Genomic DNA, 22,544 nt, shown 5'->3' with positions numbered 1-22,544 from the left:
AAAATGTTGAGAAATGAAATAACTGAGTATCAGACCATACCCCATTTTTTGACTGTACTATACTTTCCTTCTTGCAGTATAGTTCTAGAGCTATGATGCCAGGAAAGTAAAAATATATAGGTTTTTAACACGGTTCCCACAGACAGGAAAAGTCAAGAATTTTTTGAAAAAATTTCAGTTTCATTTTCAGAGCTGGCTTTTCCAAACAAATCTCTTCTTATGGAGAATTTGCATGAAGAGACAGTAATTTATCAACAAAAAATTTTTATGCAGTTGTAGATACTGGGGGCAAGGAGAATGTTTTCATTACCAAAAAACTGCTCACTGCAATGAGAAGCTCTAGAACACAATATGAAGAATGTCTTGTAGAAAAAAAACTTCTCAAGAACAGAATAGAGCCCTGAAAAGGAAAATGCGAACAGAAATTTAAAAAAACTGAGAAAGAAAGAAAAAAGTTGAGAATTACAATCTTGGCAGAAAAAGAACAGATGGCTGCCAAAATAAAAATTTTAGAAAACCATTAGGAACCTAAAGAGTGAAGAAACATGCTCTGTGTTTTATATTTACAGAATAATACATATGCAATGAGATTTCTTTTTTTTTGGTATATGTTATAATAATAATGATAAAATTTGTTCAAGTAAATGTTAATAATGTTTGTTTCCTGTACATAATAAGGTGTTCTGTTCTAATTTTCTTATCTATGTTAGTTTTAGTCACTGATTTTAGTTTTCCTTAAGTTATCATAAAAAATCAAAACACTATAAATTAATTTTATTCTTCATTAATTTGAAATCTGTTTCTTACCATTTTTATGCAAACCAAGTTTGTATAAAAATTAATATTTTTTGTTTGCTTTAGAAAATAATGTAGGCTAGTTTTTGTGAAAATTTTTTAAACAATTTTTAGGTGCCAAAAAAAAGCCAATTTTTAAAAATTGCTTTAGTTAGTTTTTTTCTTAACTTCCAGGAACACCGTTAGGTATTGCTTCAGAGGATGAGATGAATGATTTGTAGCATGTATGAAAAATGCCATGCCTGACCGCGATTCAAACCTGGGACCTCCGGATGAAAGGCCGAGACGCTACCACTTGTGCCACAGAGGCTGGCTTAGTTTTTATTTCTTATCTGTGTTACTTCTAGTTACCATGATGTTCATTTTTATGCAAGAAACTTATTAAATTTTTTTTTGCAATTTACTGAAAAAATTTATCACAAAAAATTCCTAATTTTTAATGTATATTGTTAAAAAATGAATGTAATAATAAATAATAAAAAAAAAAGGCATGAGTTCAGCAGCTATGAGGATGGTGGGCTACAAAAAAATAAAATATGTATATATTTTGCAGAGAAATTTTTACTTAATTGGCCAATAAAATTCAGGAAAAACAAATTTTAAAATTTATTCGAATACCTGTTCAATCTAAATTTACTAGTAATCTTTGCATTAATTAGTTGGTCTCTTAATTTACTTTTGTTTACTCAAAAGTATGAACCAAAACAAAAATTATGGGAATATGACAACCTGAAATACTAAATACTATTGAGTATCTATTTAGATGCTCAAGTATTTAACAAAAATTCTTACCTGAATGTACTTTAATTTATCTTCATCACATTTAATATTTGTGTTTCTTTCTCTTCTACCATCTGGATTAATCTCTAAACTTGTTATAAACGTTCCACAACTCGGTATGATGTTTTCAGTGGTAATGTAACAAAAATGGTTTATTTTGAATAATTATTTCAAAAACCAAAAATCATTGATAGTAAAACTAAGTGGGAGTTAGTCGTTTTTAGTCATATTTCCCTCTGAGCAGATTTGTTTGTCAGGACTTGATCATTTCATAAAGCTCTTTTAATTGCTGTGCACTAACATAATAGGTCTTGGACAATTTTACCACTAAAAGATAACCTCATTTATATCTAATTTTGACAAAAAGTGCAATTTTTAAAAAATTGACTTGATCAGTTTTACTACTAAGCTGATAAAAATACCAGTTATTGTATTTTTTATCATTTTTGTCATTTGCTTTAAGATCGTATTACATTTTGGCCTCTGTATTTTTCCAATTCGGAAATTTATTTTTTTCTTCATATTTCAGAGTTAATATCATTTTGTAGAGAATCACACATGTCAACAGAAGAGAATTTGAAACCAAGGTTATATTCTTATTGAATATAGTTTTATAGATGTTTTTTCACCAAATATTTATAAGCTTCCTTATACTTCGTTTTATACAAGCTGTTAATTTAATTCACACAAAGCAATGCTTCTAGTTACTTACTTTTGGATTTTGCGTGTGAATAGTGATTCTTGCAACTAGAAAAACTTTCAGAAAAATACCGAATTTGATTATTTGTTTCATCCAAGCGGTTTTATATATATATGTATCATGGTTTTGTGAATGAGTTGCAATCTTGCATTCTCTGCTTTCTATTTAATACTTTGAATCAGTTTTTCTGTAAGAGTAAAAGTATTTTTGTTCATAACTCTACATATAGGTTCTTTTCCCTTAATGAAATGAAAACTATAAGAAAACTATCATCAACCTTCTTGATTATTGTTTCAAGAGTAGTTCCTTTCAAGTGGTTTTACTGAAATAACTCATTGATATGAATTGTTTCTTGTTCCCATGTAATGCTAGAACTTGAAAATGTTTTTTGAATGCTTATCTGTCAATTTCTATGCTTTTGAAACATTGTAATATGAACTTAAAAGGTGAGCCAAAAAACTTTTTCTGAATTTTTTTTTCACAATGAAATTTATAACTTTTTTCTTCTACTCATTTCATTACATATTTCCTCTTTCAATTTCTTCAGAATTTTTATTATGCAGTTCATCATCATCAAATTCTAAACCATTTATGAGGCTCAGCTACACATACCTCAACTGATGGAAGCCCCTGTTTGTATATTAATTGTCAGCTTTAGTTTTTACTGACATTGCATAATTCACTATCAGAACTGTAGTCAATACCTGATTGTATAAATCAGGATTGAGTTGAGAACTGTTGTTTTTTTATTCTTTCTTGACTGAATACATTCTCAGCTGTAATCACAATCAAAGTATTGATCAGAACTGAAATAGGTATACGATAATTTTCACCAAATGTTGAATTACACCTGTTAAATTACCTAAAAATATTTTTATGCACCATTTTCTACCACCAAAGTAATTCCCTTATATGTAATATAATTAAACAAAACGTCATTCATTTTCCTTGAGAAAAATTATTAATATCTACATTATCTTCAAAAAATATGAATGTGTGTTTTAAATACCTTCACAAATTGTAGGCACAATTTTGTTTTTATTTTCTGAGAAATATTTAAATAAAATTCAGAATCACTAGTAACATTTTAATTTTATTAGTCTTTTTTTTATACCTGGAACTGATTACTGGTCTAATCCAGATTTCAAAGCATTAATTAGGACTACAGATTTTATTGATTATTAAAAACCTTATGAACAATCATCATCAAAGTAAGTGTGTTGGCTTCAATGATTCATAAGACGATAGGACTTGGTACAGGAAACACTTTTTGTTGTAAAAAGTTCATTATATGCCATTTTGAAAGGCTTCATTGAAAAATCAAGTACATAGGTAAAGAAAAATAGCTCTATCGATTTCATTTTGAGTGACACATTTTCACTAATATCATGGTCAATTTGAGTTATATTACTTTTCATTTCCAGTGATGTTAATATGACAGTTTGGAACTAGTCAAATGGCATGTTCATAGTTAAATATTCACAAAATAAGTCTCCAGGATTATTAAGAAAATAAAATAGTCAATTAGGCTAGACAAGCCTGTTAGTGAAATGAGCAGAAACAGCAATTACTGAGATTTAGAAATTAAAAAGGCTGCTAACAGGATTAATAGTTTACATAAAAAAATAACACAACAGAGTTTGTTTCCACCAAGTTTTATGTATTACATATTTTTAAGTATGCATTTATTTTTGTATCATGTATTGTGATTGTTAGAAGATTGTAATTATATAATTTCAAATTATTTTTAATACAGATTAACCAAAAATCACAGCATCACAATCATCTAATAGTGATAATCTTGCAGAATCCTTTACATTTAGCTAGCTGTTAGTATATATCAAGTCAGTAGTGAATCAGGTGATTAAAATTACACCGTAAATAAATTAAACAATTACTTCATCACTATTATATATGAAATTAAAATTCATTACTTACAATTATTTAAAATGAAAATTCAAAAATAACTGCTATTTTGTTTCACACATTCCAACAGTGTTGTGCATAGATTATCATTACATTTTGTAGTGTTACCTTATGAATTTGAGTCATCTATTCCCTGATCCATTTTTTAACACCCTTGAGATTTTAAGGTGGTATTATTTGGAAAACGTATTATTCCATGGACCCTGAAAGTAAAAAAATCACATTAGACAGATCTGAGGACGACCAAATGTCTCCTTTTCATAACATGATTAGGAAATTGTAATAATTGTCATGAAAGCCAGGAAGAGTGACATATGTTTTGATTTACAGTATGATGAATTAATTCAGGCTGAAGAAAGTTTTCTAACGTATTAACATAGTGTTGTGAAAACATAGCACAACTGCACATCCATCATTATCTTCAAAAAAGTATGGCCAGTATTAAAAGAGCACATCAGGCTGTCATTCACACATGAAATTTTTTTTGTTATCTTTGAGAATTTATACTTGATCAGTAGCAAAAACATTGTCATTGATGAAGCTTGAAAGATAGGTCTTATCACTAATCAAAAGAGTGTTTAGAAGATTTAGATTGGTATTTATCATGTCCAATAATCAGTGACAGAAAGCAAATTAGTATGCATGGTCAACATTAGTGCATCACTGCACAATCTGAATTTTTACTGGGGATCTAGTGAAATCATCTGTACACTGAGTCAGATATGCCTACTGATATTATGCACTGTGTACTGACCAGATAGGACTTTGTTATACAGCTACTCCACTCTTGGAACATTTTTCTTGCATACACCCACATTTAATGGACTTCTTTTCAATGTGGAGACCATTTTCTTAACATGATTATAGTAATGTTACTGTCATTGTTTTCGTAATATACTTTTAGTAGCAGAAACACGGTTTGCACCATGAATATCGTGACTGAATGGTAAAATAGTAACTACAGACTTAAATTCTCCTTATTTATTGATGGTAGACTGTAACCGACATTGCTAAATTACCCTATCCACTGCTGCACCCATTTTTCATTTTGTCCTATACACTTTTAATGAAAATTTTTACTTTTGAAGGGTAATTGCTTGTGAAATAATATATAATTACACCAATTTCATAAATTTTTTTAAAAATCTTTTTACTGTTTTATCATATGAACCCAGTTACTATAACTTAGAATTACAATATGTATTAAGTCTATTAGGTAATACAGGAATCCTTACCTTGACCTGTTGATTTTCTAAATGATGTAAATCATTTATATTCTTTCTCTGAAAGAATAAAAATGAAATCTTCTTACTATACTTGGAATTTTAGTAGCAATTGATATCAAAGAATGGTAATTAAATATTTGTAAGTTCTATCTGGTCTACCATCTGTAGCACTGGAAATTCTTTTACTCTTAGGTATGATGGATCTGATCTACAACAGTTTTTATTTTTTTTTAAACGGCAGCATTGTGGGCTAAATTTTTCCTTAAATGGTTTATATTAAAATAGTGTAAATAGGTTTGTTATAATTGCAAAAAGAAAAATTGGTCTTCTATCATTACTGCTCCATGTTACAGATATTGTTATCAGAATGTTAGTAGTATGTTTTTTTTATATCCATTTGTTGGTTTAGGTTTGACAATTATTCGGCACCAATGGTTGTGGATGGCATACCAGTCAGTTTAGGACTGTGGGATACAGCAGGTCAAGAAGACTATGATAGACTTCGACCTTTGTCATATCCTCAGGTAAGTTTTATCAGATATTTTTATTTATCTTAAATATAATATATAATTTCACCTTTTTCTATTCATGTAAAAGTTTTGTGTTTGGAATTATTAAAAGTAGAGAATATATGAAAATATTAACATAAAAATACTGGGTGAAAATATATACCTATGAAGACTTAATACAAGTAAACAGTGCTAAATACTTGTAAAATGTTACATATTTTATATTATGGAGCAAATATGCTTAATTCTTTTCAAATTATTGTCAAAACTACACGCATTAATGCGAGTGATTTTCTAAATATATAAATTATTAAGTGTTTAAATCCCAAGGAATGAAACAACCTAAATTTTGATGTGTGTTCTTAACATTAATCAAATTATAAAAATATTTTGTACCTTCATTACATAATATCATGAAAAACACAAGGAGCCATGTCTGGCGAGTAGGGATGCTGAAGGAGGACAGTCATCTGATTTTTTGGCACAAAACTAACAAATTGACAAAGCTGAGTGTGTGGGTGCAGTGTCATGGTGAAGGAACCATGAGTTGTCTCGCCATAACTCTGGTCTCTTTTTGTGGATTTTTTCAGGTAACCATTGTAAATTAGGCAAGAATTCAAAATGCACAATTCCAATAAAATAGAAAAAACAGAGAAAATCACTTTGACATTCTATTGAGACTGACGTGCTTTGTAGAGGTGTGAAGATCCTTTGCCAGTCAATTGTGAATTGTGATGATTGATGATTGTAGCCATAAATCCAGCTTTCGTTTCTCGTTATTCTTTGCATGAATGTTTCATCGTCATTGGCTTGTTCAAGAAGTTGCTGACAAAACGTCCACTCAATGTTCTTTTTGTTGTTCAGTCATCAAACAACAAACAAACTGTGCTTCAACTAGATGCATGTTCATTTTTTCAGTCAAAATGTCATGGTATGATCCAATTGAGATGCTAACCTCTTCTGCAAGTTCACTGATGATCAATCAGCAATTTGTATATACCAGATTGCTGATTTTCTGAACGTGGGTGTCATCAGTTGAAGTCGAAGGTCTTCCTGGTCTAGGATCATCTTCAATTGACTGAAGATCGCTTTTAAATCACGAAAACCATTCATAACATTGTGTACGACCCGCAGCATCGTCTCCGTAAGCTTGTTTCAAAAGTTGAAATGTTTCTGTGAAAGTTTTCCCCAGGTTCACACAAAATTTTCCATTTTATCATTGCTTCTGAAAAATTGCACATAACAGAAATCGCTATTAACACTTAAACACATTACACTCAATTAACAATAACACGAAAACTAAATGAGATAACAATCCAAGAACATTTGGTTACAGAGGAGGTTATGTGGAACACAATGCTGCCAACTGCACGTCACACAATATCTCTGTTGGCGCGTAATTAAAAATGTTAAGTTATTATCTAGTAGACCTCATACATACTTTCCCTTAGTATTATGATAGCAATTCAGTTAATTAATTTTTCTATATTTTGGTTTTACTTTATCAAAATTTATATTTCTTCATCTTTCAAGACACAGGTGAATTGCCTGTTCTGGTCACATCTGAGATGAAGGAAATGAGAAACCTGTTCTAATATCTTATTAACTAAAACTAACTTCATATGAATGAATATTTTCCCCAGAAAGCCGTAGTTTTTGTCTTCTATATTGAGAGCTTCGTATTATATTCCGAACAAACCTGTTGCACTTTAAACGCAGATCTAAAGTTCATTCTCATTCTGCTGAACTATAATTTGATCATCAGCAAACAATAGGGCTGGAGATCTTAATGCTAGGATAGGTAGTCAACCTTAAGCAGGATCCAAATCGGATGGGTCAGCTGCCATGTCACCAGATAGGAGGAAGAATTCAGGTGTTTTAGATGCTCGGATATGGGCTTCTTAAGTGCAAGGGGCCTGATCCACTTGGCGCTTTGTTGGCTGGCCACAAAATTTCAGAGTGCAAAGAACCTACGAAAATTTGCATCCTACGAAGCTACCAGTCGCAGGCATGTTAGTAATGAGTGCCATAAAAATAGGAAATGAAAGTCTTCCAAATCAATACAAACAGGAGCTGGAAGGTCTGTGACTTGGTCGCAGAGATCGCAAGACGGGAAAAACAGACTTTTTTCCCCGTCTTGCATCGTTTAGCTTGCTGTACAGCGAGCTAAATATAGCATTGGCTGCTGAGAGTCATTGGGTCTGTGATGCTGCGCCGCTGTTATCGAGGTCTCTGGCGCCTTGTCGGTAATTTGCATTAGCAGTGGCCCAGGCTACGCCTAGCTAGAGACTTCAGCAGCCCTCTTGTTTAGTTGCTACATCTTGCTAAACTGTTCATTTGATGCTTTCAAGCATCACCCTAGAGGATAACGTACGATCAATTTTAGGGGATTATGAAACGAAGCTATCTTTATGTTTTATGCTTTCTTAGGGTCATCTGTTTATATTTCAAAATTTAAAACGCTGTGTTTAAGATATTTATGCCATTTGCCTTAAAGCAGATGGTAATTTTATTATCTTAATTTTACATTTTAAGATATATGTTTATAGTTTTTAAAGATGTTTTTGTTTCTAAGTAATTAATGCCCACCATGGATATTGTTAACCACCTGTCAACAATCACATAAGCTGTACTTATTTAATGGCGACACATACTCACCATGACATTGTACCATCACTGGACTAATATGACTTTTCTTGGAAGTAGTCTTTCCACTGGCTACCCCATCACATCCTCTAGAGTAACAGTCTCGGTCCAAGACTGCTTATTTGACGTGGCCTTATTCACAGTTAACCACCCATATCCGAGGGCCATTTGCTATCTGTCATCTGCAACTTGCCTGGTAGCTGAAGCTTGTCTCAGATTTAATATTGCTATTAGTCAATTAGAAATTGAAAATAAATATTAAAGTAAAAGAATTGTTATAAAAAAGGAAAAGCATTTATTGACATTATTGAATCTATTAGAAATTGAAAATAAATATTAAAGTAAAAGAATTGTTATAAAAAAGGAAAAGCATTTATTGACATTATTGAATCTAACTCACATCTATTAATTTGTGTTTATATAACTATATTTTATTCAATTGAAAAAAATTATTTATTGTGAAATAAATATTTCACAATAATTAGGGTTAGTTGTTAATAGTAGTACAGTATATTCTGATAAGTTTTACTGCAGATTTGGATTACCACAGGAAAATTATCCATCCCTTTTTTATAAAAAGTTATTTCTTCTATTAAAAAATATTTTCTCTTTACAAATATTAATTTTACAGAAATGTGTGAGAAAATGTAAAAAAATATGCAATTCAAATCTACTTGAAAAAGTTTAAAAATTTTGTTAACTAAAAGTATAATATGAAAATGGAAAGTGCAGAATTATCAACTTGTATTTATCTATTGACACAGATTAATGTTAGTCAGTTAACAGATACTGCAAGAACCTTAACACTTACTCTTCTGATGCAATGGATTGATAACTATTATTAAGCAGTATGTCAAATAATGATTGACAAAAAATAATTGAGAATGCAATTCAAGAAAATTCATCAGTGATAAGAATATATGCAATTAAACTTCACTTTATGGATTGGATACAGAAATCAAATGTTTTGATATATAGAAAATTATCAGTGTCAGATTTTTTTGACATAGGTAATCGAAGATTACCTTATATAAACATTTTTTTATTACTGAAACTTTCATTATTAATAAATATTTATTGAAGTATGTTATTCATCCGGTTTATTATTGATATGCGATCTCATTGTGTATATTTTTTTAAACATTGTGTCAGATCTCAGGAGATAATACTGATGGGGTGTAAGACTAGAGGAAAGACAGAACATGTCTTTACTCCAGTATATTCCCAATTATAAAGTAATTTCAGCTGTAAAAACATTTTTGGGCCATATAAAGTATTTGTAAGTATAACAAATAGCCAATGTCCTTTACAAAATGAAAAAAAAAATAGATTAATTGGGATTAAATAATAAAAGAACCCCAAATGATTAGTTTAAAAGAAAACTACATAATTTTCTCATATCTGATATATTAATAAGAAGTATGATCAAAAATTAATCAGAATGCAGTTATCACCAAAGAATTAATATATTCTGCTGTAAAGATGTTGTTCCCATTAAAGTAGTACCCCAGAGAAGTGATTCACTTATGCCAACCTTTCTTTCTTTCCTCGAAGCATTTGTGGAAAGCATATTTTTGTAAAGCTGAAAGTATACTTCTGGATTTTCCTTTTTTCTCATCTATCGTCACTAATCATTATTCTTTTAATACTCTCTTAATCAGTGACATCCAAAAATGTCAGGAGCAGTCATTTCTGGAGAATGTGGAGGTTCCAGCAGCAGAATTGTGTTATTTTTGGCTAATTATTCATGAATTAATAGAGAAGTGTGAGCTGGAGCATTATTGTGGTGTAAAGTGTAAGAACTGTATGTCCACTTTTAATTTAATATATATATTAAATTTGTAATATAAATATTAATAGCCGCCAGCTTCCTTTACTGAGAAGGTAGTGTCTTGGCATTTCAAGTCTAGGTCCTGGGTTCTAATCCTGGTCAGGCTTGGCATCTTTTTCATACACTACCAATTTCCACTCGGCTAATGACCATAGCTGTTGTTGCCCACTCTTTCATAACAAACAAACAAATTATATAAATGTATACACACACACACACAGGATGTTCAATTTAAAAGAGGCCTCATCACTCATTAGTTTATCATAAAATGTGTGAGATGGATAAAATAATGTGGAAGTTGATGGTATGACTGAAACTGGAGTGGGGAGGACTGTTTATTCCCTGCACATTTGAGTATTGCCATTCTGTGTCGAGCATTAGCTTTTGAACAAGGTTGCATAATCATGTGTTGTTTATTAAAATGCAGTTAACTGTTGAAGAAGGTGTATTCATGATGGAAACTTATTTAGAGACAAAATCTTGTGTATCAACCAAAGTTCAGGGAGAATTTTGAAAAGGAAGTACCAGTGAAAAGTGTTATTCAGATGTTAGTTAAAAAGTTTTGTGAAACAGGTTCATTGTTAGACCAGAAATGTGCCCAACACAGGTCAGTTTTAACGATGCAGATCATACAGGATATTAAACCGGCAGTGTCAAGATCTCATAAATCTTTGCAGAGACTAAGCCAGCAAAAGAACATATCGCTAGGTTCAGCTCACACTGCAGTGAGGCGAATGCTGAAATCTAGTCTGTATTGAATGCAGGTTCTCCATGAACTAACTAATGCTGATTTTACTAAAAGGGTTCAACTACTGTCAATGGTTCAAGAACCATTGGAGGCAACATTGGCATTTTATGTCGTGTTTTTCACAGATAAAGTGCGGTTTCACCTTGGTGGGTATGTTAATAGTCAGAACTACCAGAGCTATGGTACTGAAAACCCCACACATTTCTTTGAATCTCCCCATCACCCACAAAATGCAGGTGTATGGTGTCCAATTTCAAGGCGATGAATAACAAGACCTTTGTTTTTTTTTAAAAAAACGATGGATGTTGCCTTCTACCAAAAAATTATCCAATTGTTCATAGCCTTATGACAAGAGGATGAACATGACTGCTGGTTGCAACAGGATAGTGCCACTTGCCATAACGCTCACTCTATTGTGGAGAGCTACAGAATTTGTTTGGTGGAAGAATCTTTCCTAAAGGAACTAAGATCCCCTGATCTGACTAGTTCAGACTTCATTCTATGGTCTTACAAGAAATTGTTTATAGGAGCAATCCACACACCCTGCAGGAATTGAAGACAAACATTACCAGTACCATTCAGGAAATAGACCTGTTACAGCTAACAAGAGTAGCCAGGAACATGGTCAGATGTGTTGAAAAGTTTGAAGTAGTGGTTGGACATTGTTTTTACCCCACCACCCTGAAGGTTGGGGGTTCACTCAAATGAGTGATGGGAAGAATCTAGGCCCACAGTATCTACTGTTGGTCATAAAAGGAGACTAAAGGGCAACTGTTCATTAACCTTACCTCTATTTCCTTTCTTTCCTTCTCTCTCTTCCTTCCATCCTATCCTTATTCTATCTTTTCTTACTGATATCACGGCCATGCAACATGTTACAAACCGCAACCCAAGATGGAAACTATCATGCTGATGGGTAGGTGGTTGTACACCAGTACCGAACAATGTCCTGTTGGTACCTGGGCAAACGCAGTTTTATTTAGTTCTAGTCTGTTTATGTGTAGGCTCTGCAGAGGTGGTCCTGTATTTTCCTGGTGCCACTGGGATTAAAATTTGTAGTCCTCAATTAATTTCTGTGATGGTTGCTGGTCTATATTTAAAAAAACCAACCACCAATATTAGTCCAGTGAAAAGGCTGCATTCAGCATTGTCTGATGAGGATAACAGTTGGAAGAAAAGAAGGATTTAAATAGTGACGCGTCTCTTCTACAATATAAAAATATTAGATTCGTAGTTCTGCAAAATAATCAGGGAGGTGGCTCTCTTCATAAGATCTCACCATTCCCGTTAATAAAGTTAAACCATTCCTTTCTTTATCTTGCTACTGGTGCAGTTAGATCAAGCCCTGTTGCAAGCATACTTGTTGCCTGCAGTGAGGCTCACTTTGGAATAGAGAGGACCAGCTACTTACTCGGCTTGTCTTAAAGAACAACTAAATCACCTGCTTCTGAAAGCAATCATCAGAAACTCATTTCCAATAATATGAGAACCATCCACATAATACAGCACCAATGGGTCTCCGTACCCAGTGTCCCGTGAAGACTGGACCTCATAAATTTTAATTATGACCTCACTACTTATAATAAAAAATTAACAACTCCTCTTGCCTTTCAAGTAATTAAACATGCCTTGCAAATTAAGTTAAGGAATCTTCTTGATTTACAAGGAAAAAGACATCATTCAATCAAAACTTGAAGGGGAGTTTGACAATGATGTTTTATCATTGGATCGATAACAAGTCGAGGAAGACTTATATACTATAGAATGCAAATTACAACAGTTAATAAATAATACTAATAATGATAAAAATTCATCTAATAAAGAAATTAATTTAAATACACTATTTAAACAAACACAACTATAAGTCATTAATATACTTACCTGCATTCAGATGTAATGAATACAAAGGTTTCCCACCTTTGAAGATTTTGTCAACTTTCTTAATTCGAGACAAACTTCTTGAAAATATTAATACATTCACTTTAAACATGCGAGTGAAAACTGACAATGAAACCAAGGGACAGCATTAGCATTATAACAATCCAACCAAATCTCTTAATAAAAAATTCTAACAAACAATTTAAAGGAAATAATGTTGTTAGTTATTATTCAAAATTTTATTTAAATCAATGTGTAATTCAAACCATCATTTTATCATATTGTAAAGAATTCTTAAATTTGTGTATTGAAGATCGTAAAGCCTTTTTGGGGAATAATAATTATTTTAATTTTTTTATGTAAAGGTCATTGTATTAATGAATTTTATTCAAAAAATCGAAGACAGATTTGTAATAAAAAACATGATATTCGTATTCATATGGACAAAATTAATGATTCTAAACCAGATAACAATAAGCCTAAAAATAATACCTATTATTCATTTAATAATCAGTTGAATGAAAATATACTTTTATCAACAGCCACATATATATCAATACCAGTGATATATATGGTAATCATCATTCATGTAGAATGTTATTAGAATCTGGTGGCCAGGCAAATTTTTGCACTTATAAATTTGCTTGAAAATTAGGACTTAAACTCACCTAAAATAATTTTCATATTTCATGCATAAATAATTCATTCTCTCAGTCCAAATGCAGTGTTACACTTTCATTATACTCTTTTTATAAAAACTTTTCATTCAAAGTGAAATGTGCTGTTTTATCTAATATTTCAGACAGCCTTCCATCAATCACATTTGACAGTTCTATTTAATCTTCATCGTAATATATTTTTGGCAGATTCCAAGTTCAACATATCAGACATACATAACATTGACATACTGATTGGAGCTCAATTCTGATTGAGTCTTACCTTGCCATAGAAATTCTAGATTTCCTATTACTCAGGAAACTAAATTAGGATTTATAATTAGTGGTTGCTGTTTACGCCAATGCGTAAAGTAGCTTTTAATCCAATAAATTGAATGTTATGGTTGAGTCTTGTAGTTATTACAGGCTTTGTAAATTTATTTTTGCACTTTTATAAGGCTTTTCATATGTGAACTTTTAGAATAGGTTGTTTTGGCGTGTTGTTTTCATTATCAACTCTCTCGGCTCCAGTCTGACTGACTGTTGCGTCATCTTAATATTGTCAGCGTATTTCTATCACTCATTATTTATTGTTTATTAGTCTTAACTGTTTTTGTTATTTTCAATTTTAATATTGTCATAGTTCCTGCAAGTCTAATTTTCTTTGTTAGCCATGATGTTATTCCTCAACTTGTTTGTATTCAGAAATTATTTTATCAGTCTTACGTAATTCTTTTAATGGTCTGCTTGCTTGTAAAATTTTTTGTTTTGTCTTCGTTCCCGAATTCCACACATTTTTCTAATCGTTCTCACACTAACACTTGCACACTACCCGTTGTTGTTAACACACACACTCTTCTGTCCATTGCCTAATTCGCTTCCCCTACTTCTCACCACGCCACCTTTTGTCAGTTCGGGTCAGACTTTCACGATGTATGGATGCCTGTGATTCGTTCACGTTCTCCTCCTCGTTTAGTGTGGTTATATTCGTCGCCTTTGTGCATTTATAAACGTGTTCGTACTAGAAACGTTGGTTTTATGTGTTACACAATCAATATTGGATCTATACTTATTTTGATCTTACAGAAGTCAGTTACTAAAAATAAGTCAAGTTTTCTCTCTCGTTTTGTGTGTTAATACTCGGTCGCTATATCGTCTAGTTGTACTCATCAGTGTTTCGTGATTTCACAGATTTCTATGATTGTTTTGCCTCGTTTCTTTGATAAGTTAATTTTTAAATACAGTAGATAATGTCTAGTGTTGAAAGTGGTTCAGTTACTACAAACCAGCCAAATTTATCGAAGCAGGATCTTTCCAAACTGGTTATTACAAATTTGTGATACTGCGTATTATTCGTAAATGTTAAACATTCTGAATTTTGATTCATTAATATTTTTACACTTTGTTCTTAACCGTAAAATGAATTTCAATAAATTGCGTACAGTGTCTACATTGTCTTTCAAGCATCTTTATTGTAGATGTTAACATAATTTTACAACTAATATTTACATTTTACTTCGTGTGTTTTATTAACTGCTACGGTCTGAAATATTTATAGTTTTATTTTGCCATGGATCATGATGTTTAAAAATTTGTGATTTGAATGCCTTTGTAAGTAATACAATTACTGTTATTTATTTATGGATGATTAAATAATTTGATTCTCAAAAAAATGTCTCGGACAGGAAGCTATTTTCTATGAAAATAGTTGGACCATTACGTCAATAAAACCAACATTATTCAAATATTTTGTAAATTTTTATTTTTAGAAATTAGAACTTCATTTGCTCATTATGAAACAGTTGCATGCAGTGTAAATAATCATTAGAACACTAATTATAAAATATTTGTAAAATGCATAAATTTGTTAAGTGCAGAGATCAATTCTTATTTATTCATGAACTGAATTCATATTACTTTTCTTAAATTAATCTAAAGAAAATAATCCCTGAAGTGAAATTATGATTTTGGACTTCTTTGTAATTAATATTGTGATTGATCTAGTAATATTTATTGCTTTTGTATTCCATCTTGTAGTGTGAATAATAATGTATTTAGTTATTTAAACTGTTTTTAGACTCGTATTTAATACAAAAGATTTTCAAAATGATTATTTGAAAAATGCATATTTATGTATTTGTCATTTAATATTATAATTGATATGTTGATTCAGCTGATATTCTTTGTATAAATACTGTATAGGATTAAGTTAAGTTTATTTTGTAATTTCATTTAATTTTTTAAGGTTAGGATTTAAAAGAAAAGGTTGAAAGTTGTTTTTTTCCAATTAAAGACCAATTTCTTTTGGCAAAAACGAGCGTGTGTCATTTTATTTTGTAATTTTACCCAACAGTCGCCTTCCTAATAATATTAAGAGCAACAATACTGTTGCATCTTTTCTTGTTCTTAACACTAACAAAAATCTCGACTATGCTCGAGTATTTCTGGAAAATTAAAGGTTAATACTGATGCTTCAGTTAATGAAACCTCTACTTGTGAAAAACATTTTCAATCCAACACAACTCAAAACAATCAAGGCAAATTTGTTGTGTCATTACCACGCAAAGATAATAACACTACACTAGGTGATTTCCTTGTTAAAGCTAAAAATAGATTCTTATATTTAGAAAGAAAACTAACTAATGCCAACCTTAAAAAGGACTACTACTCTTTCATTCAAGAATATTTAGAATTAGGTTACATGGCTTTACTCAGTTCCAATTAAATGTTAATTAACAAATCGAATATATGTTATTTACCCCACCATCCAGTATTCAAGCCTTCAAGTTTACCTACTAAAATAATTCAAGTTGTCTTTTACAGTTCAGCTAAAACCACTAATGGTCTATCTATTAATACTACTTTATTAGTTGAGCCTGTAGTCCAACAAGATCTATTTTCCATATTGTATAGATTCAGGATCCATAATTATATCTGACAACTAAAATGTATTGCCAAGTATTATTTAAATCTAGTGATTCCAATCTACAACAGATTCTTTGGTGTGATTCTGTAGATCAAGAAATAAAACACTTTGTATTATGAAATGTAACATATGGGACAGCTTGTGCACCATATTTAGCCAGTAGATGTAATTCAGATAGCTAATGAAAATGATTTTTCCCACAAGCTTTCTAAGGCTATTTGAAATGATTTTTATGTTGATGATCTCATAACAGGTTCAGATAATTTAAATGAAGTTATTCAGTTGAAAATTGATATTTCTATTTTATTACAATATAATTTTTCACTCCATAAATGGTTTATCAATAACAGTACCATTTCTTCTTCTAAACTCAATTCTACCATTCCTTCAATTCAAGAACAGAATTTATGCACTTTAGGAGTTCTGTAGAATAATTCTTCATACATGCTACTTTTCCAAATTACTCATTTTAATGATTCTAAATAACACACTAAAAGAAATATTCTATCTATTAAAGTAGACGTGTTTGATCCTTTAGGACTCATTGGTCCTATTGTATTCTCTCAATTTCAACAACTACAATTTCTCAATTTATACAGCTGGTTGCAACTACAATTTCTCAATTTATACAGCTGGTTGCATTTGATTGAATCAATTAAAATAAATCGCTTCATCAAACCTAACATTGATAGTAAAATGAATTCCATTCAAATAGATGGATTTTCCATTGCCTCTATAAAGGGCTATGGCTGTTGCATTTACATATGTACTGTATATGGCGGCCATACAATTTTTCTAATTTACTGTGTTCTTAACCTAAATTAGCCTCCTTAAAACAAATTACACTAGCTAAACTTGAACTTTGTGGTTGCTTACTAGTTAGTCATTTATTATTAAAGATAGGTACTCCCTTAAACATACATGTCGATGAAATCCACTTATACACTGATTCTAATATAACACTGCATTGGATTCATGGACAACCACCTAATTGGAAAGTAATTACCAGTAATAGAATTTCTGAGATTCAGAAGAATACTTCAAATCCTAATTGGCATTATATCAAATCCTCTGATAATCTTGCAGACATATTGTCTAGAGGTTGTACACCAAGTATTACTTGACATGTCACTTTGGTAGTATGGCCAAAAAGATAATAATATTACTTTTAATAACTGTAATATGAATTCTGAATTTTTAATAGAAAAACGCAAAAATATAATATCATTTGTGTCTGCTGTTGCTTTCGATTACACAGAACAATTTTCTTCACAACATCCTTTAATTCGCACATTTAGTTTCCATTTTAGATTTTTTCATAATGCTAAATCAATTAAAATGGAACAAATCATTGGATTTTTTAACTGCAAAGAAATTAAATCCTACTCTTAACTTTTTTATTCAACAATCACAACACATGCATTTTAATAGCAAAATAAATAATCTTAAAAACAATCAAACCATTTCTATTTCACTAGATCCATTTTTGGATAATTTAGGCTTACTATGTGTAGGAGACAGATTACAACATTCTGTATTACATTACCATGTTAAACATCCTCTTATTTCACATCCAAATGCAAATATTACAAAACTAATTATTAATGCTGAGCATTTGCATCTTCTGCATTCAGGTATTCAATTGACACTTCATTCTGTATGACAGAAATATTTGATTATAAATGGTAAAAGATTATATCTTTATCATTCGCAAATGTATGATATACTTTCAATAATGCCGGGTGCAACAGCTTGATCAGATCTTTCAGAGTTATTCACAGCAGACCCTAAGTTAATCTTATACAGCATATACAGCATATGTCTCTCTACTAAAGCTATTCATTTAGAATTAGTTTCTGATTTGACTTCACAATCGTTTTTGCAGCAACACCATTTATTGCATTTGTGTAATTTTTTTCCATCCTGTAATCTTTGTTTTGGAGATCACCCAGGTTTACCTGGGTTCTGACAACCTAGTAAGAGTTGATTTGCATATAGTTAATGAACCATTAAAAAGACCTGTGCATAAGTTAATGCCTGTTACCAATTTGTTATTGAGCATTTACATTGTTATTGAGCATATTGAGATTACAAATTAAGCATTATCATTTTCATATTTTTCTATAACATTGCATTTTAATATTATTAAAAAAAATCATCATATGATTTTTGGCAGGTAGTATGTTGAGACACAGCTACTGGCAATTCGCTTGGCTCTGTATAATTCACACAGCTCCTGGCGGTTCATTTGATTCCGTATCGCTTGCACAGCTCCCTGGCGATTCTTTTGCCTCTATCCACATTATATAAACCAGCTCTTCACTAGAATCTGGCAGTCTTGGTCCATCATTATTGATGGACTTATATTGTTTTGTTACAACTCATCATTAATAAATAATTAAACCTAACCGAGATACTTTACCAAGGCAGAAATTATTTCATCAGCCCTCTTCAAGCAAAGTGGCAAGGTGTCTGGATTGTTACTGTAGATAATAAACTCCAACATATCAAAGATACTGTGCTACCATGGGTCTGTTCATGTAGAAGAATCACAGAGGAAGTAGTCCGTCGATTGTGGTTAAGACATACCAGAGCTACCCACAGGTAGCTGATGTCATCAGAAAACGCACCCCTGTGTGTGCTATACAACTGCTGCTTGACAGTGTGCAATATCCTTGTGGATTGTATATGTTGTACGGTCTTACATTATTAATCTAAATTACCAAGAAACATTTGCCATAGTAAGCAGGTTTTAGACCTGATGTTTTTATTTCTATGAAGCATCAATATGCTTTATACAATTTAATGTTGTTTTGTCATGTGAAACCAACAATCAAATTTGATTCAATTTTTCATTTATGCGTGTGTTGATATTGTTCTGGTGCTGACCATTTTTTTTTAGTGTAGTTGTAATCTTTTAATTGTTTTGGTTTTAATCCTAATTCTTTAATATTTTTGTTATCAGAAGAGCCTGTTACATATCTCTTGGATTTTGTTAAATTCTAGTTTTATTTAAATTTTTTTTTTTTTAGTTTTCCTGGTATTTTTTAAATTTTATTTTTAAGATTCTGACTGATATTAGTTTTAAGTAGATTTTTAGTGATACTTAAGCTGTGATACTAGTTGTAAGGTTTTTCTTAGTTTTAGTAATTGTTTTTTGTATGTTTGCTTTCAAGCGATGATTACAGTGTTTTTCGCCCTACCAACAAAAAGAAAAAACCCATTTTCAACATCTTGCAAAAATTATTAACGCAAGTATTTGCCAATAAACTTTATTTATAGAGTATACTAAGTGATGTGGTGGCCTCTTTTAAGTAGAACACCTATTTATTTATATTTTAATTTATTTCAAGCCATATTGTAATTTTTCAGTTAATCTTGTCACAATATTGTCAAGAAGGCTTATTGTGAGCAATTTGGATTTTTTTAACGGTTGTAAATTTTTATTTCTTTATTTTTAGACGGACGTCTTCCTAATTTGCTTTAGTGTAACTAGTCCATCATCTTTTGAAAATGTTACATCTAAGTGGTATCCAGAAATTAAGCACCATTGTCCAGATGCACCAATCATATTAGTTGGTGAGTATTTTATAATCTTATATTTAATAATGTGTTCGTAACTATTTATATTAGTGCATATTTGTATGTATGTGTTTTGTAACCTGATAGTAGTAATAACAAGTGTCCATAGTTAATCTCAAAAATCATCTGACAACTGCCTCAGGTAATTTAGATGGATTGCAGCTGTAAAAAATATTGAGATAGTAAGTGTAAATCAACAGAATAATATACCTCTCTCTACTCTGTTGTATACATTACTTCAACTCAGCGGAAGAAATTTTTATATGTATGTTATTTGGCTGATGAAGTTGTTGACCATGAAAGTGTGGTGCCTCTTTAGAGAATTATAATGCATCCTATCTCAACTATTTTCCTGATTTAAAAATTATATAAAAATAGTTCTAAAATGTGTAAACATTAATAAATAAATCATCTAATTCAAGAACACAACTAAAGCGAAAATTTATTTTTGTATCCGATTTAACTCTTGATTGTAAAATTCTGTTTAACTGAAATTTTCATTGTCTGGCCTGTGCACTATTGAATATTTCATCATTCATATTTGATTCTAAATTCTAAAGTTATAAATATAATGTACTTTTCTAATTTGATTATTTATAAATTTTCTTCTTTTATTTTGTGTTTGTTGTATTTAAAATGTTTTACTATATTAGATAAATTATAATTTCAGTTTTTTTGTGCTGTGACATGTTTAAGAAGTTGTTTAAACAATCACTTAATCTTATATACTGTGTATATATTAAGAATGATCATAAAAAAAATTATAAATGCAAAAGTTTATATATGTTATATCTTGATCTCATTCTGCGTTCATAATCTTGATATGCTACAGACTCTCCACCTTCTCTTTTCCCACAATTTTCTCTTCTCCACTTGTTGCCAGTTATATCCTTCTCTTTCCACACTTTCCTTAATTTCTTCCTATTTTGTCTTTGAAGATTTACTGCTTAAGATTTTGTCCCTTACTGCTTAACATTACCTTTTAAGTAGTCTGTGTACCACAGTATCTCTGTCTTCTTTTGCTTATGACATCCAGAACCTAATTTCAATTAAAACCTGCTACAATCTCCTACTGTTACCTTCCATTATCTGCTTCATGCATCTATACGTAACAAAAGTTACATGATCTTAATCTTTTTCAGTTCATTCTTAATTGTGTTTGTACAAGTTTTAATAGGGGAATATAAACTCCCTCTTTATGAAGTCATTTTGAAATTTATTTACCTTTTTCCAGTTTTCATAAATATCTTTAGTATATAAAATTAATAATCACTTAATAAAGGAATCTAAACTGCTCTTATAGGTTAAACATTGAAAAATACATCAGTAATAACTTTTCCTTCATTATTTAATGAAAAATAAAGTTGAAATTATTATTTTAAATATTTTTAAGTAGTTTAATTTTTTAAGTAATTGATATTTATGCCCACCTAATTTATTTATAGCATGTTTAATAAAGTTTAGTCTATAGCAAGTTTAGTCTAAACTAAAAGCAAAATTTCATTTAAATTAAGTTTATTGTTTGTAGGTTGACCAGATGAGTTACAAAATTGCATATTTTTTGACAGCTGGGTTTTGTCTTGCATCATGATCCTTGTGTGGGTTAATTTTCCTGCCTCGCTATCCAATGACTTTCCTATTCCTTGATCATTACCATTCCTTACCTACATAATTACCACAGGATCCATCTGGTATACTTGTTCAGGTACTTAAATTATTCCTAGGTTGTGTTATAAGCTTAATTATAAGTAGTCATACATTCAGATTTCCTTCAGATTAATTTTAGCATGAATGAATGAAGAACAGTTGACATTTTTAAATATGATTTACAAAAAAAAAAAAGCAAGAGCTTCTTTTTCCTTTCCTGGGACAACCATCTTCCTCAGAACAAAAGTGGATCCAGGAAGAATTGTGTCCAAATAAATTTTGATTGTAAATACATCCATTGAAGAGGAACTATCTGTAAAATAAAATATATCCAAATAGTCATAATTTGTAAACTGATAAAATCACTGGAAATGTTACAGACATTATCCTTGTTTTATTCTTATTATGTATTATATGAATTGAACATAATGAATGAATATATTTTGTTTGTTCCACGAATGATGGAACAAATAAATATAAAGGGTTGTAACTTAAGAACGTTATGTGATTGGTTGTTTCAGAATAAATATTCAGGTTCAGCATATAAAATACCTATATAACACCTACATCCTTTTAAGTTCCAAATTTTATATTGACCGGTGTCAATCTACAGAATGTTTCAGCTGACTATAGGAGAATGCTTGGTTAATTCTTGGATCTCTGACAAAAAGTCTGATTAATTAAAATACTTAGA

At 30.7% G+C, this 22,544-nt stretch overlaps 1 protein-coding gene across 3 annotated transcripts in view; it reads left to right on the top strand.

The window, feature by feature from the left end:
- The window catches only part of Mtl (Rac family small GTPase Mtl), a 51,972-nt gene that overhangs the window by 14,831 nt on the left and 14,597 nt on the right, over nt 1-22,544 (top strand). For all 3 annotated transcript variants that reach the window (XM_075354789.1, XM_075354788.1, XM_075354787.1), the window contains exons 3-4: nt 5,837-5,951; nt 20,083-20,200. In XM_075354789.1, the coding sequence (XP_075210904.1) occupies nt 5,837-5,951; nt 20,083-20,200 (233 nt within the window). The remainder of the gene's footprint in view (nt 1-5,836; nt 5,952-20,082; nt 20,201-22,544) is intronic.

The sequence above is a fragment of the Lycorma delicatula genome, chromosome 1 (assembly GCF_047948215.1).
Source record: "Lycorma delicatula isolate Av1 chromosome 1, ASM4794821v1, whole genome shotgun sequence".
In the NCBI taxonomy this organism is placed as follows: Eukaryota; Metazoa; Arthropoda; class Insecta; order Hemiptera; family Fulgoridae; genus Lycorma; species Lycorma delicatula.
This window is presented reverse-complemented; position numbering and strand designations above follow the sequence as displayed.